At 52.0% G+C, this 16,446-nt stretch overlaps 2 protein-coding genes and 9 pseudogenes across 2 annotated transcripts; all 11 read right to left on the bottom strand.

The window, feature by feature from the left end:
- Positions 1-59: 59 nt before the first annotated feature.
- LOC130028011 (importin-5-like) lies at positions 60-1,376 on the bottom strand (annotated as a pseudogene).
- A 91-nt stretch (positions 1,377-1,467) lies between these two features.
- Positions 1,468-2,517, bottom strand: LOC130028010 (importin-5-like; annotated as a pseudogene).
- Positions 2,518-3,321: 804 nt separating this feature from the next.
- LOC130028009 (importin-5-like) lies at positions 3,322-4,250 on the bottom strand (annotated as a pseudogene).
- Positions 4,251-4,606: 356 nt separating this feature from the next.
- LOC130028008 (importin-5-like) lies at positions 4,607-5,534 on the bottom strand (annotated as a pseudogene).
- A 357-nt stretch (positions 5,535-5,891) lies between these two features.
- LOC130028007 (importin-5-like) lies at positions 5,892-7,502 on the bottom strand (annotated as a pseudogene).
- Positions 7,503-7,746: 244 nt separating this feature from the next.
- LOC130028006 (importin-5-like) lies at positions 7,747-8,674 on the bottom strand. Its single transcript, XM_056118771.1, has 2 exons — positions 8,663-8,674; positions 7,747-8,520 (listed from the first exon to the last, which is right to left on the bottom strand). Exons 1-2 carry the CDS (start codon positions 8,672-8,674, stop codon positions 7,747-7,749), a joined length of 786 nt encoding a protein of 261 aa, XP_055974746.1.
- Positions 8,675-9,030: 356 nt separating this feature from the next.
- LOC130028005 (importin-5-like) lies at positions 9,031-9,804 on the bottom strand (annotated as a pseudogene).
- A 258-nt stretch (positions 9,805-10,062) lies between these two features.
- On the bottom strand, positions 10,063-10,958 carry LOC130028004 (importin-5-like; annotated as a pseudogene).
- An 845-nt stretch (positions 10,959-11,803) lies between these two features.
- LOC130028003 (importin-5-like) lies at positions 11,804-13,330 on the bottom strand (annotated as a pseudogene).
- A 6-nt stretch (positions 13,331-13,336) lies between these two features.
- On the bottom strand, positions 13,337-14,798 carry LOC130028002 (importin-5-like). Its single transcript, XM_056118770.1, has 2 exons — positions 14,769-14,798; positions 13,337-13,960 (listed from the first exon to the last, which is right to left on the bottom strand). Exons 1-2 carry the CDS (start codon positions 14,796-14,798, stop codon positions 13,337-13,339), a joined length of 654 nt encoding a protein of 217 aa, XP_055974745.1.
- Positions 14,799-15,041: 243 nt separating this feature from the next.
- On the bottom strand, positions 15,042-16,441 carry LOC130028001 (importin-5-like; annotated as a pseudogene).
- Between the last annotated feature and the right edge of the window lie 5 nt (positions 16,442-16,446).

The raw sequence follows: 16,446 nt of genomic DNA, 5'->3' as shown, positions 1-16,446 counted from the left end.
TTAAACAAAAGGGAAAACGTTAATTTTGAAATAATTTCTGGTGGTGCGGATAAAGCCCTTCAAGCGGACTTCAGGAGCTCCCGGATAGCGTCCTGCTGCTCGGGGCTGAGCTGGCCCACGCACTCTGTCCATAGTCCTCCAGAAGTCTGAACTTGGCGAACCACGTTAACCAGGCGTTTGCAAGGGGTCTTCGTGTTTAATGGCCTCATGCATTTCTCCCTCTGCGATGATGCTGAATATCTTGGGCAGGTTGGTATTGCTAGGGCCAATGACGATGGGGTGATTGACCTCCAAGAGGTCGCAAGGTAGCTGAAGGTCTGGAAAGCTTCCTCCTTGTCCTCGTGCAGCGGGATCCAAGAGAGCCATTGGGGCAGGACCTCCTCCACGTTCACACAGTCGGGCTTGAACTTCATAATTGTCCCGAATGCTGAAATACAGTTTTCTCTAGCATTGATGTTTTCTTTGGTCTCTGAAACAGTGGACTGAATGACTCTTACCAGCAGCGGGAGGGCTTCTGTGCAGAAAGGCCTGTAGTTCTCGCCACCATACTGCGCCATGAAACCCAGGCCATACGCAGCCACCTGCTGGACCTCCTGGCTGTTGTCACACACATACTGCAGCATCCGCTGTAAGAAATACTCTGAATATTTAGATGAAGATGGACTACAGTGCTCGATGACATCATCCAAGATGCACAATCCCCACGGTCTGTCTGGCCAGGGTCTATGCGGACATATTAGTTTGACAATTAACGGAAGTAGCTGTTCAAAGCACTGTAATACCTTCTCCTTGTAGCTCCTGAATAGAGAAATTTTCCTCAACTCTCCTCTATTCTACAAAGCCTGTTCCCTACTCTTCTTTCCTTTCGCGTGTACAAAGCATTTTCCCTCCCCTTCCCCTCCACTGTACAAAGCATGTTCCCTCCTCCCTCCACTCCCATGGACAAAGCATGCTCCCTCCTCCCTCCCCTCCTCTTTACAAAGCATGTTCCCTCTGCTTCCCTCCCCTCCCCTGTACAAAGCATGTTCCCTCCTCCCTCCCCTCCACTATACAAAGCATGTTACCTCCTCCCTCCCCTCCCTTGTACAAAGGATGATCCCTCCTCTTCCCTCCCCTCCCCTGTAAAAAAGCATGTTCCCTCATCTTCCCTCCCCTCCCCTGTACAAAGCATGTACCCTCCTCCATCCCATCCACTGTACAAAGCATGTGCCCTCCTCCCTCCACTCCCATGGGCATGTAACCTTCTCACTACCCGACCCTGTACAAAGCATGCTCCCTCCTCCCCTCCCCTCCCCTTTACGAACCATGTTTGCTCCTCCAACCCTCCACTGTTCAAAGCTAGTTCCCTCCACACTCCCTTCCCTTGTACAAAGCATGTTCCCTCCTCCCTTCCCTCCCCTGTACAATGTATGTTTTTTTTAAACAAAAGGGTAAAAGTTATTTTGGAATTAGTTTTTGGTGGTGCGGTTAAGGCCCTTCAAGCCAAGTCAGGAGCTCCAGGATATCCACCTGCTCCTCAGGGCTGAACTGGCCTACGCACTCTGTCCATACTCCTACAGAAGTCTGAACTTGGCAAACCACTTTAACCAGGCATTTGCAAGGGGTCTTCGTGTTTAATGGCCTCATGCATTTCTCCCTCTTGCGATGATGCTGAAAATCTTGGACAGGTTGGTATTGCTAGGGCCAATGACGATGGGGTGATTGCTCTCCAACAGGTCGCACAGGTAGCTGAAGGTCTAGACAGCTTCCTCCTTGTCCTTGTTCAGCGGGATCCAAGAGAGCCATTGGGGCAGGACCTCCTCCACGTTCACACAGTCGGGCTTGAACTTCATAATTGTCCCGAATGCTGAAATACAGTTTTCTCTAGCATTGATGTTTTCTTTGGTCTCTGAAACAGTGGACTGAATGACTCTTACCAGCAGTGGGAGGGCTTCTGTGCAGAAAGGCCTGTAGTTCTCGCCAGCATACTGCGCCATGACACCCAGGCCATACGTGGCCGCCTGCTGGACCACTTGACTGCTGTCACACACATACTGCAGCATCGGCTGTAAGAAATACTCTGCATATTTAGACGAAGATGGACTACAGTGCTCGATGACATCATCCAAGATGCACAATCCCCGCTGTCTGTCTGGCCAGGGTCTATGCGGACATATTAGTTTGACAATAAACGGAAGTAGCTGTTCAAAGCACGGTAACACCTTCTCCTTGTATCTACTGTACAGAGAAATTTTCCTCAAAGCTCGACCATTCTACAAAGCATGTTCCATCCTCCCTCCCCTCCCCTGTACAAAGCATGTTTCCTCCTCTTCCCTCCCCTCCCCTGTACAAAGCATGTTCCCTCCTCCCTCCCCTCCCCTGTAGAAAGCATGTTTCCTCCCCCCTCCCCTTTCCTGTACAAAGCATGTTCCCTACTGCATCCCCTCCCGTGTACAAAGCATGTTCCCTCCTCTTCCATCCCATCCCCTGTAGAAAGCATGTTCCCTGCTGTTCCCTCCGCTCACCTGTACAAAGCATGTTTCCTCCTCCCTCCCCTCCCCTGCACAAAGATTGTTCCATCCTCCTCCCTCCCCTCCCCTGTACAAAGCATATGCCCTCCTTCCTCCCTCCCCTGTACAAAGCATGTTTCCTCAACTCTCCTCCACTGTACAAAGCATGTTCCCTCCACCCTCCCCTCCCCTGTACAAAGAATGTTCCCTCCTCTTCCCTCCACTCCCCTGGACAAAGCATGTTCCCTCCTCCCACCCCTCCACTGTACAAAGCATTTCCTGTCCTCCCTCCACTCCCATGAACAAAGCATGTTCCCTTCTCACTCCCCTTCCCTGTACAAAGCATGTTCCCTTGTCTCTCCCCTCCTCTTTACAAACCATGTTCCCTCCTCCGTCCCCTCCCCTGTACAAAGCATGGTTCCTCCTCTCTCCCCTATCCTGTACAAAGCATGTTCCCTCCTCCTCCCTCTCCTGCCCTGTACAAAGCATGTTCCCTCCACCCTCCCCTCCCGTGTACAAAGCATGTTCCCTCCTTACCCCCTCCCCTGTACAAAGCATGTTCCCTCCTACTCCCTCGCCTGCCCTGTACAAAGCATGTTCCCTTCTTCCTCCCTCCCCTGTACAAAGCATTTTTCCTCAATTCTACTCCACTGTACAAAGCATGTTCCCTCCTCCCTCCAGTCCCCTGTACAAAGCGTGTTTCCTCAAGTCCCCTCGACTGTACAAAGCATGTTCCCTTCTGCCTTCCCTCCCCTGTACAATGCATGTTGTTTCTAAACAAAAGGGAAAACGTTAATTTTGAAATAATTTCTGGTGGTGCGGATAAAGCCCTTCAAGCGGACTTCAGGAGCTCGCGGATAGCGTCCTGCTGCTCGGGGCTGAGCTGGCCCACGCACTCTGTCCATAGTCTTCCAGAAGTCTAAACTTGGGGAACCATGTTAACCAGGCGTTTGCAAGGGGTCTTCGTGTTTAATGGCCTCATGCATTTCTCCCTCTGCGATGATGCTGAATATCTTGGGCAGGTTGGTATTGCTAGGGCCAATGACGATGGGGTGATTGACCTCCAACAGGTCGCACAGGTAGCTGAAGGTCTGGAAAGCTTCCTCCTTGTCCTCGTGCAGCGGGATCCAAGAGAACCATTGGGGCAGGACCTCCTCCACGTTCACACAGTCGGGCTTGAACTTCATAATTGTCCCGAATGCTGAAATACAGTTTTCTCTAGCATTGATGTTTTCTTTGGTCCCCGAAACAGTGGACTGAATGACTCTTACCAGCAGCGGGAGGGCTTCTGTGCAGAAAGGCCTGTAGTTCTCGCCACCATACTGCGCCATGACACCGAGGCCATACGCGGCCGCCTGCTGGACCTCCTGGCTGTTGTCACACACATACTGCAGCATCGGCTGTAAGAAATACTCTGCATATTTAGACGAAGATGGACTACAGTGCTTGATGACATCATCCAAGATGCACAATCCCCGCTGTCTGTCTGGCCAGGGTCTATGCGGACATATTAGTTTGACAATAAACGGAAGTAGCTGTTCAAAGCACGGTAACACCTTCTCCTTGTATCTACTGTACAGAGAAATTTTCCTCAAATCTCGTCCATTCTACAAAGCATGTTCCATCCTCCCTCCCTTTCCCTGTACAAAGCATGTTCCCTCCTCTTCCCTCCCCTCCTCTGTACAAAGCATGCTCCCTCCTCCCTCCCCTCCCCTGTACAAAGCATGTTCCCTCCCCCCACTCCTTCACTGTACAAAGCATGTTCCCAACTGCCTCCCCTCCCGTGTACAAAGCATGTTCCCTCCTCTTCCCTCCCATCCCCTGTACAAAGCATGTTCCCTGCTGTTCCCTCCGCTCCCCTGTACAAAGCATGTTCCCTCATCTTCCCTCCCCCCCTGTACAAAGCATGTTCCCTCCTCCTCCCTCTCCTGCCCTGTACAAAGCATGTTCCCTCCTCCCTCCCCTCCCTTGTACAAAGCATGTTCCCTCCTCCCTCCCCTCCCCTGTACAAAGCATGTTCCCTTCTGCCTTCCCTCCCCTGTACAATACATGTTTTTTTTAAACAAAAGGGAAAACGTTAATTTTGAAATAATTTCTGGTGGTGTGAATAAAGCCCTTCAAGCGGACTTCAGGAGCTCCCGGATAGCGTCCTGCTGCTCGGGGCTGAGCTGGCCCACGCACTCTGTCCATAGTCTTCCAGAAGTCTCAACTTGGCGAACCACGTTAACCAGGCGTTTGCAAGGGGTCTTCGTGTTTAATGGCCTCATGCATTTCTCCCTCTGCGATGATGCTGAATATCTTGGGCAGGGTGGTATTGCTAGGGCCAATGACGATGGGGTGATTGACCTCCAACAGGTCGCACAGGTAGCTGAAGGTCTGGAAAGCTTCCTCCTGTCCTTGTTCAGCGGGATCCAAGAGAGCCATTGGGGCAGGACCTTCTCCACGTTCACACAGTCGGGCTTGAACTTCATAATTGTCCCGAATGCTGAATTACAGTTTTCTCTAGCATTGATGTTTTCTTTGGTCCCCGAAACAGTGGACTGAATGACTCTTACCAGCAGCGGGAGGGCTTCTGTGCAGAAAGGCCTGTAGTTCTCGCCACCATACTGCGCCATGACACCGAGGCCATACGCGGCCGCCTGCTGGACCTCCTGGCTGTTGTCACACACATACTGCAGCATCGGCTGTAAGAAATACTCTGCATATTTAGACGAAGATGGACTACAGTGCTTGATGACATCATCCAAGATGCACAATCCCCGCTGTCTGTCTGGCCAGGGTCTATGCGGACATATTAGTTTGACAATAAACGGAAGTAGCTGTTCAAAGCACGGTAACACCTTCTCCTTGTATCTACTGTACAGAGAAATTTTCCTCAAATCTCGTCCATTCTACAAAGCATGTTCCATCCTCCCTCCCTTTCCCTGTACAAAGCATGTTCCCTCCTCTTCCCTCCCCTCCTCTGTACAAAGCATGCTCCCTCCTCCTTCCCCTCCCCTGTACAAAGCATGTTCCCTCCCCCCACTCCTTCACTGTACAAAGCATGTTCCCAACTGCCTCCCCTCCCGTGTACAAAGCATGTTCCCTCCTCTTCCCTCCCATCCCCTGTACAAAGCATGTTCCCTGCTGTTCCCTCCGCTCCCCTGTACAAAGCATGTTCCCTCATCTTCCCTCCCCCCCTGTACAAAGCATGTTCCCTCCTCCTCCCTCTCCTGCCCTGTACAAAGCATGTTCCCTCCTCCCTCCCCTCCCTTGTACAAAGCATGTTCCCTCCTCCCTCCCCTCCCCTGTACAAAGCATGTTCCCTTCTGCCTTCCCTCCCCTGTACAATACATGATTTTTTTTAAACAAAAGGGAAAACGTTAATTTTGAAATAATTTCTGGTGGTGTGGATAAAGCCCTTCAAGCGGACTTCAGGAGCTCCCGGATAGCGTCCTGCTGCTCGGGGCTGAGCTGGCCCACGCACTCTGTCCATAGTCTTCCAGAAGTCTCAACTTGGCGAACCACGTTAACCAGGCGTTTGCAAGGGGTCTTCGTGTTTAATGGCCTCATGCATTTCTCCCTCTGCGATGATGCTGAATATCTTGGGCAGGGTGGTATTGCTAGGGCCAATGACGATGGGGTGATTGACCTCCAACAGGTCGCACAGGTAGCTGAAGGTCTGGAAAGCTTCCTCCTGTCCTTGTTCAGCGGGATCCAAGAGAGCCATTGGGGCAGGACCTTCTCCACGTTCACACAGTCGGGCTTGAACTTCATAATTGTCCCGAATGCTGAATTACAGTTTTCTCTAGCATTGATGTTTTCTTTGGTCCCCGAAACAGTGGACTGAATGACTCTTACCAGCAGCGGGAGGGCTTCTGTGCAGAAAGGCCTGTAGTTCTCGCCACCATACGGCGCCATGACACCCAGGCCATACGAGGCCGCCTGCTGGACCTCCTGGCTGTTGTCACACACATACTGCAGCATCGGCTGTAAGAAATACTCTGCATATTTAGACGAAGATGGACTACAGTGCTCGATGACATCATCCAAGATGCACAATCCCCGCTGTCTGTCTGGCCAGGGTCTATGCGGACATATTAGTTTGACAATAAACGGAAGTAGCTGTTCAAAGCACGGTAACACCTTCTCCTTGTATCTACTGTACAGAGAAATTTTCCTCAAATCTCGTCCATTCTACAAAGCATGTTCCATCCTCCCTCCCCTCCCCTGTACAAAGCATGTTCCCTCCTCTTCCCCCCACTCCCCTGTACAAAGCATGTTCCCTCCTCTTCCCTCCCCTCCCCTGTACAAAGCATGTTCCCTCCTCCCTCCCCTCCCCTGTAGAAAGCATGTTCCCTCCCCCTCCCCTTTCCTGTACAAAGCATGTTCCCTAGTGCCTCCCCTCCCGTGTACAAAGCATGTTCCCTCCTCTTCCCTCCCATCCCCTGTACAAAGCATGTTCCCTGCTGTTCCCTCCGCTCCCCTGTACAAAGCATGTTTCCTCATCTTCCCTCCCCCCCTGTACAAAGCATGTTCCCTCCTCCCTCCCCTCCCCTGCACAAAGATTGTTCCATCCTCCTCCCTCCCCTCCCCTGTACAAAGCATATGCCCTCCTTCCTCCCTCCCCTGTACAAAGCATGTTTCCTCAACTCTCCTCCACTGTACAAAGCATGTTCCCTCCTCCCTCCCCTCCCCTGTACAAAGAATGTTCCCTCCTCTTCCCTCCACTCCACTGTACAAAGCATGTTCCCTCTTCCCACCCCTCCACTCTACAAAGCATTTCCTGTCCTCCCTCCACTCCCATGGACAAAGCATGCTCCCTCCTCCCTCCCCTCCACTGTACAAAGCATGTTACCTCCTCCCTCCCCTCCCTTGTACAAAGGATGATCCCTCCTCTTCCCTCCCCTCCCTTGTACAAAGCATGTTCCCTCTGCTTCCCTCCCCTCCCCTGTACAAAGCATGTTCCCTCCTCCCTCCCATCCACTGTACAAAGCATGTTACCTCCTCCCTCCCCTCCCTTGTACAAAGCATATTCCCTCCTTCCCCCCCTCCTCTGTACAAAGCATGTTCCCTCCTCCTCCCTCTCCTGCCCTGTACAAAGCATGTTCCCTCCTCCCTCCCCTCCCATGTACAAAGCATGTTCCCTCCTCCCTCCCCTCCCCTGTACAAAGCATGTTCCCTTCTGCCTTCCCTCCCCTGTACAATACATGTTTTTTTTAAACAAAAGGGAAAACGTTAATTTTGAAATAATTTCTGGTGGTGCGGATAAAGACCTTCAAGCGGACTTCAGGAGCTCCCGGATAGCGTCCTGCTGCTCGGGGCTGAGCTGGCCCACGCACTCTGTCCATAGTCTTCCAGAAGTCTCAACTTGGCGAACCACGTAAACCAGGCGTTTCCAAGGGGTCTTCGTGTTTAATGGCCTCATGCAATCTCCCTCTGCGATGATGCTGAATATCTTGGGCAGGTTGGTATTGCTAGGGCCAATGACGATGGGGTGATTGACCTCCAAGAGGTCGCACAGGTAGCTGAAGGTCTGGAAAGCTTCCTCCTTGTCCTCGTGCAGCTGGATCCAAGAGAACCATTGGGGCAGGACCTTCCCCACGTTCACACAGTCGGGCTTGAACTTCATAATTGTCCCGAATGCTGAAATACAGTTTTCTCTAGCATTGATGTTTTCTTTGGTCTCTGAAACAGTGGACTGAATGACTCTTACCAGCAGCGGGAGGGCTTCTGTGCAGAAAGGCCTGTAGTTCTCGCCACCATACTGCGCCATGACACCGAGGCCATACGCGGCCGCCTGCTGGACCTCCTGGCTGTTGTCACACACATACTGCAGCATCGGCTGTAAGAAATACTCTGCATATTTAGACGAAGATGGACTACAGTGCTTGATGACATCATCCAAGATGCACAATCCCCGCTGTCTGTCTGGCCAGGGTCTATGCGGACATATTAGTTTGACAATAAACGGAAGTAGCTGTTCAAAGCACGGTAACACCTTCTCCTTGTATCTACTGTACAGAGAAATTTTCCTCAAATCTCGTCCATTCTACAAAGCATGTTCCATCCTCCCTCCCTTTCCCTGTACAAAGCATGTTCCCTCCTCTTCCCTCCCCTCCTCTGTACAAAGCATGCTCCCTCCTCCCTCCCCTCCCCTGTACAAAGCATGTTCCCTCCCCCCACTCCTTCACTGTACAAAGCATGTTCCCAACTGCCTCCCCTCCCGTGTACAAAGCATGTTCCCTCCTCTTCCCTCCCATCCCCTGTACAAAGCATGTTCCCTGCTGTTCCCTCCGCTCCCCTGTACAAAGCATGTTCCCTCATCTTCCCTCCCCCCCTGTACAAAGCATGTTCCCTCCTCCTCCCTCTCTTGCCCTGTACAAAGCATGTTCCCTCCTCCCTCCCCTCCCTTGTACAAAGCATGTTCCCTCCTCCCTCCCCTCCCCTGTACAAAGCATGTTCCCTTCTGCCTTCCCTCCCCTGTACAATACATGTTTTTTTTAAACAAAAGGGAAAACGTTAATTTTGAAATAATTTCTGGTGGTGTGGATAAAGCCCTTCAAGCGGACTTCAGGAGCTCCCGGATAGCGTCCTGCTGCTCGGGGCTGAGCTGGCCCACGCACTCTGTCCATAGTCTTCCAGAAGTCTCAACTTGGCGAACCACGTTAACCAGGCGTTTGCAAGGGGTCTTCGTGTTTAATGGCCTCATGCATTTCTCCCTCTGCGATGATGCTGAATATCTTGGGCAGGGTGGTATTGCTAGGGCCAATGACGATGGGGTGATTGACCTCCAACAGGTCGCACAGGTAGCTGAAGGTCTGGAAAGCTTCCTCCTGTCCTTGTTCAGCGGGATCCAAGAGAGCCATTGGGGCAGGACCTTCTCCACGTTCACACAGTCGGGCTTGAACTTCATAATTGTCCCGAATGCTGAATTACAGTTTTCTCTAGCATTGATGTTTTCTTTGGTCCCCGAAACAGTGGACTGAATGACTCTTACCAGCAGCGGGAGGGCTTCTGTGCAGAAAGGCCTGTAGTTCTCGCCACCATACGGCGCCATGACACCCAGGCCATACGAGGCCGCCTGCTGGACCTCCTGGCTGTTGTCACACACATACTGCAGCATCGGCTGTAAGAAATACTCTGCATATTTAGACGAAGATGGACTACAGTGCTCGATGACATCATCCAAGATGCACAATCCCCGCTGTCTGTCTGGCCAGGGTCTATGCGGACATATTAGTTTGACAATAAACGGAAGTAGCTGTTCAAAGCACGGTAACACCTTCTCCTTGTATCTACTGTACAGAGAAATTTTCCTCAAATCTCGTCCATTCTACAAAGCATGTTCCATCCTCCCTCCCCTCCCCTGTACAAAGCATGTTCCCTCCTCTTCCCCCCACTCCCCTGTACAAAGCATGTTCCCTCCTCTTCCCTCCCCTCCCCTGTACAAAGCATGTTCCCTCCTCCCTCCCCTCCCCTGTACAAAGCATGTTCCCTTCTGCCTTCCCTCCCCTGTACAATACATGTTTTTTTTAAACAAAAGGGAAAACGTTAATTTTGAAATAATTTCTGGTGGTGTGGATAAAGCCCTTCAAGCGGACTTCAGGAGCTCCCGGATAGCGTCCTGCTGCTCGGGGCTGAGCTGGCCCACGCACTCTGTCCATAGTCTTCCAGAAGTCTGAACTTGGCGAACCACGTTAACCAGGCGTTTGCAAGGGGTCTTCGTGTTTAATGGCCTCATGCATTTCTCCCTCTGCGATGATGCTGAATATCTTGGGCAGGGTGGTATTGCTAGGGCCAATGACGATGGGGTGATTGACCTCCAACAGGTCGCACAGGTAGCTGAAGGTCTGGAAAGCTTCCTCCTGTCCTTGTTCAGCGGGATCCAAGAGAGCCATTGGGGCAGGACCTTCTCCACGTTCACACAGTCGGGCTTGAACTTCATAATTGTCCCGAATGCTGAATTACAGTTTTCTCTAGCATTGATGTTTTCTTTGGTCCCCGAAACAGTGGACTGAATGACTCTTACCAGCAGCGGGAGGGCTTCTGTGCAGAAAGGCCTGTAGTTCTCGCCACCATACTGCGCCATGACACCCAGGCCATACGTGGCCGCCTGCTGGACCACGTGACTGCTGTCACACACATACTGCAGCATCGGCTGTAAGAAATACTCTGCATATTTAGACGAAGATGGACTACAGTGCTCGATGACATCATCCAAGATGCACAATCCCCGCTCTCTGTCTGGCCAGGGTCTATGCGGACATATTAGTTTGACAATAAACAGAAGTAGCTGTTCAAAGCACGGTAACACCTTCTCCTTGTATCTACTGTACAGAGAAATTTTCCTCAAAGTTCGTCCATTCTACAAAGCATGTTCCATCCTCCCTCCCCTCACCTGTACAAAGCATGTTTCCTCCTCTTCCCTCCACTCCCCTGTACAAAGCATGTTCCCTCCTCTTCGCTCTCCTCCACTGTACAAAGCATGTTCCCTCCTCCCTCCCCTCCCCTGTAGAAAGCATGTTTCCTCCCCCCTCCCCTTTCCTGTACAAAGCATGTTCCCAACTGCATCCTCTCCCAAGTACAAAGCATGTTCCCTCCTCTTCCATCCCATCCCCTGTACAAAGCATGTTCCCTGCTGTTCCCTCCGCTCACCTGTACAAAGCATGTTCCCTCCTCCCTCCCCTCCCCTGCACAAAGATTGTTCCATCCTCTTCCCTCCACTCCCCTGGACAAAGCATGTTCCCTCCTCCCACCCCTCCACTGTACAAAGCATTTCCTGTCCTCCCTCCACTCCCATGAACAAAGCATGTTCCCTTCTCACTCCCCTCCCCTGTACAAAGCATGTTCCCTTGTCTCTCCCCTCCTCTTTACAAACCATGTTCCCTCCTCCGTCCCCTCCCCTGTACAAAGCATGGTCCCTCCTCCCTCCCCTATCCTGTACAAAGCATGTTCCCTCCTCCTCCCTCTCCTGCCCTGTACAAAGCATGTTCCGTCCACCCTCCCCTCCCGTGTACAAAGCATGTTCCCTCCTTACCCCCTCCCCTGTACAAAGCATGTTCCCTCCTCCTCCCTCTCCTGCCCTGTACAAAGCATGTTCCCTTCTTCCTCCCTCCCCTGTACAAAGCATTTTTCCTCAATTCTACTCCACTGTACAAAGCATGTTCCCTCCTCCCTCCACTCCCCTGTACAAAGCACGTTTCCTCAAGTCCCCTCGACTGTACAAAGCATGTTCCCTTCTGCCTTCCCTCCCCTGTACAATGCATGTTGTTTCTAAACAAAAGGGAAAACGTTAATTTTGAAATAATTTCTGGTGGTGCGGATAAAGCCCTTCAAGCGGACTTCAGGAGCTCGCGGATAGCGTCCTGCTGCTCGGGGCTGAGCTGGCCCAAGCACTCTGTCCATAGTCTTCCAGAAGTCTGAACTTGGCGAACCATGTTAACCAGGCGTTTGCAAGGGGTCTTCGTGTTTAATGGCCTCATGCATTTCTCCCTCTGCGATGATGCTGAATATCTTGGGCAGGTTGGTATTGCTTGGGCCAATGACGATGGGGTGATTGACCTCCAACAGGTCGCACAGGTAGCTGAAGGTCTGGAAAGCTTCCTCCTTGTCCTCGTGCAGCTGGATCCAAGAGAGCCATTGGGGCAGGACCTCCTCCACGTTCACACAGTCGGGCTTGAACTTCATAATTGTCCCGAATGCTGAAATACAGTTTTCTCTAGCATTGATGTTTTCTTTGGTCCCCGAAACAGTGGACTGAATGACTCTTACCAGCAGCGGGAGGGCTTCTGTGCAGAAAGGCCTGTAGTTCTCGCCACCATACTGCGCCATGACACCCAGGCCATACGCGGCCGCCTGCTGGACCTCCTGGCTGTTGTCACACACATACTGCAGCATCGGCTGTAAGAAATACTCTGCATATTTAGACGAAGATGGACTACAGTGCTCGATGACATCATCCAAGATGCACAATTCCTGCCGTCTGTCTGGCCAGGGTCTATGCGGACATATTAGTTTGACAATAAACGGAAGTAGCTGTTCAAAGCACGGTAACACCTTCTACTTGTATCTACTGTGCCTCCCCTCCCCTGTACAAAGCATGTTCCCTCCTCTTCCCCCCACTCCGCTGTACAAAGCATGTTCCCTCCTCTTCCCTCCCCTCCCCTGTACAAAGCATGTTCCCTCCTCCCTCCCCTCCCCTGTAGAAAGCATGTTCCCTCCCCCCTCCCCTTTCCTGTACAAAGCATATTCCCAAATGCCTCCCCTCCCGTGTACAAAGCATGTTCCCTCCTCTTCCCTCCCATCCCCTGTACAAAGCATGTTCCCTCCTCTTCCCTCCCATCCCCTGTACAAAGCATGTTCCCTCATCTTCCCCCCCCCCGTACAAAGCATGTTCCCTCCTCTTCCCTCCCATCCCCTGTACAAAGCATGTTCCCTCATCTTCCCTCCCATCCCCTGTACAAAGCATGTTCCCTCATCTTCCCTCCCCCCCTGTACAAAACATGTTCCCTCCTCCCTCCCCTCCCCTGCACAAAGATAGTTCCATCCTCCTCCCTCCCCTCCCCTGTACAAAGCATAGTCCCTCCTTCCTCCCTCCCCTGTACAAAGCATGTTTCCTCAACTCTCCTCCACTGTACAAAGCATGTTCCCTCCTCCCTCCCCTCCCCTGTACAAAGAATGTTCCCTCCTCTTCCCTCCACTCCACTGTACAAAGCATGTTCCCTCTTCCCACCACTCCACTCTACAAAGCATTTCCTGTCCTCCCTCCACTCCCATGGACAAAGCATGTTCCCTCCTCCCTCCCCTCCCCTGCACAAAGATTGTTTCATCCTCCTTCCTCCCTCCCCTGTACAAAGCATGTTTCCTCAATCTCCCTCTGCGATGATGCTGAATATCTTGGGCAGGTTGGTATTGCTAGGGCCAATGACGATGGGGTGATTGACCTCCAAGAGGTCGCACAGGTAGCTGAAGGTCTGGAAAGCTTCCTCCTTGTCCTCGTGCAGCTGGATCCAAGAGAACCATTGGGGCAGGACCTTCTCCACGTTCACACAGTCGGGCTTGAACTTCATAATTGTCCCGAATGCTGAAATACAGTTTTCTCTAGCATTGATGTTTTCTTTGGTCTCTGAAACAGTGGACTGAATGACTCTTACCAGCAGCGGGAGGGCTTCTGTGCAGAAAGGCCTGTAGTTCTCGCCACCATACTGCGCCATGACACGCAGGCCATACGCGGCCGCCTGCTGGACCTCCTGGCTGTTGTCACACACATACTGCAGCATCGGCTGTAAGATATACTCTGCATATTTAGACGAAGATGGACTACAGTGCTTGATGACATCATCCAAGATGCACAATCCCCGCTGTCTGTCTGGCCAGGGTCTATGCGGACATATTAGTTTGACAATAAACGGAAGTAGCTGTTCAAAGAACGGTAACACCTTCTCCTTGTATCTACTATACAGAGAAATTTTCCTCAAATCTCGTCCATTCTACAAAGCATGTTCCATCCTCCCTCCCCTCCCCTGTACAAAGCATGTTCCCTCCTCTTCCCCCCACTCCCCTGTACAAAGCATGTTCGCTCCTCTTCCCTCCCCTCCTCTGTACAAAGCATGCTCCCTCCTCCCTCCCCTCCCCTGTACAAAGCATGTTCCCTCCCCCCACCCCTTCCCTGTACAAAGCATGTTCCCAACTGCCTCCCCTCCCGTGTACAAAGCATGTTCCCTCCTCTTCCCTCCCATCCCCTGTACAAAGCATGTTCCCTGCTGTTCCCTCCGCTCCCCTGTACAAAGCATGTTTCCTCATCTTCCCTCCCCCCCTGTACAAAGCATGTTCCCTCCTCCCTCCCCTCCCCTGCACAAAGATTGTTCCATCCTCCTCCCTCCCCTCCCCTGTACAAAGCATAGTCCCTCCTTCCTCCCTCCCCTGTACAAAGCATGTTTCCTCAACTCTCCTCCACTGTACAAAGCATGTTCCCTCCTCCCTCCCCTCCCCTGTACAAAGAATGTTCCCTCCTCTTCCCTCTACTCCACTGTACAAAGCATGTTCCCTCTTCCCACCCCTCCACTCTACAAAGCATATCCTGTCCTCCCTCCACTCCCATGGACAAAGCATGCTCCCTCCTCCCTCCCCTCCACTGTACAAAGCATGTTACCTCCTCCCTCCCCTCCCTTGTACAAAGGATGATCCCTCCTCTTCCCTCCCCTCCCTTGTACAAATATTGTTCCCTCTGCTTCCCTCCCCTCCCCTGTACAAAGCATGTTCCCTCCTCCCTCCCACCCACTGTACAAAGCATGTTACCTCCTCCCTCCCCTCCCTTGTACAAAGCATATTCCCTCCTTCCCCCCTCCCCTGTACAAAGCATGTTCCCTCCTCCTCCCTCTCCTACCCTGTACAAAGCATGTTCCCTCCTCCCTCCCCTCCCTTGTACAAAGCATGTTCCCTCCTCCCTCCCCTCCCATGTACAAAGCATGTTCCCTTCTGCCTTCCCTCCCCTGTACAATACATGTTTTTTTTAAACAAAAGGGAAAACGTTAATTTTGAAATAATTTCTGGTGGTGCGGATAAAGCCCTTCAAGCGGACTTCAGGAGCTCCCGGATAGCGTCCTGCTGCTCGGGGCTGAGCTGGCCCACGCACTCTGTCCATAGTCTTCCAGAAGTCTGAACTTGGCGAACCACGTTAACCAGGCGTTTGCAAGGGGTCTTCGTGTTTAATGGCCTCATGCATTTCTCCCTCTTGCGATGATGCTGAATATCTTGGGCAGGTTGGTATTGCTAGGGCCAATGACGATGGGGTGATTGACCTCCAAGAGGTCGCACAGGTAGCTGAAGGTCTGGAAAGCTTCCTCCTTGTCCTCGTGCAGCTGGATCCAAGAGAACCATTGGGGCAGGACCTTTTCCACGTTCACACAGTCGGGCTTGAACTTCATAATTGTCCCGAATGCTGAAATACAGTTTTCTCTAGCATTGATGTTTACTTTGGTCTCTGAAACAGTGGACTGAATGACTCTTACCAGCAGGGGGAGGGCTTCTGTGCAGAAAGGCCTGTAGTTCTCGCCACCATACTGCTCTATGACACCCAGGCCATACGCGGCCGCCTGCTGGACCTCCTGGCTGTTGTCACACACATACTGCAGCATCCGCTGTAAGAAATACTCTGCATATTTAGACGAAGATGGACTACAGTGCTCGATGACATCATCCAAGATGCACAATCCCCGCTGTCTGTCTGGCCAGGGTCTATGCGGACATATTAGTTTGACAATAAACGGAAGTAGCTGTTCAAAGCACGGTAACACCTTCTCCTTGTATCTACTGTACAGAGAAATTTTCCTCAAATCTCGTCCATTCTACAAAGCATGTTCCATCCTCCCTCCCCTCCCCTGTACAATGCATGTTCCCTCCTCTTACCTCCCCTCCCCTGTACAAAGCATGTTCCCTCCTCCCTCCCCTCCCCTGTAGAAAGCATGTTCCCTCCCCCCTCCCCTTTCCTGTACAAAGCATATTCCCAAATGCCTCCCCTCCCGTGTACAAAGCATGTTCCCTCCTCTTCCCTCCCATCCCCTGTACAAAGCATGTTCCCTCCTCTTCCCTCCCATCCCCTGTACAAAGCATGTTCCCTCATCTTCCTTCCCCCCCTGTACAAAGCATGTTCCCTCCTCCCTCCCCTCCCCTGCACAAAGATTGTTCCATCCTCCTCCCTCCCCTCCCCTGCACAAAGATTGTTCCATCCTCCTTCCTCCCTCCCCTGTACAAAGCATGTTTCCTCAACTCTCCTTCACTGTACAAAGCATGTTCCCTCCTACCTCCCCTCCCCTGTACAAAGAATGTTCCCTCCTCTTCCCTCCCCTCCACTGTACAAAGCATGTTCCCTCCTCCCTCCCCTCCCCTGCACAAAAATTGTTCCATCCTCCTCCCTCCCCTCCCCTGTACAAAGCATGTTCCCTCCTTCCACCCTCCCCTGTACAAAGCATGTTTC

Source organism: Sorex fumeus, unplaced genomic scaffold (assembly GCF_029834395.1).
Source record: "Sorex fumeus unplaced genomic scaffold, SorFum_2.1 ptg000038l, whole genome shotgun sequence".
Classification (NCBI taxonomy): domain Eukaryota; kingdom Metazoa; phylum Chordata; class Mammalia; order Eulipotyphla; family Soricidae; genus Sorex; species Sorex fumeus.
This window is presented reverse-complemented; position numbering and strand designations above follow the sequence as displayed.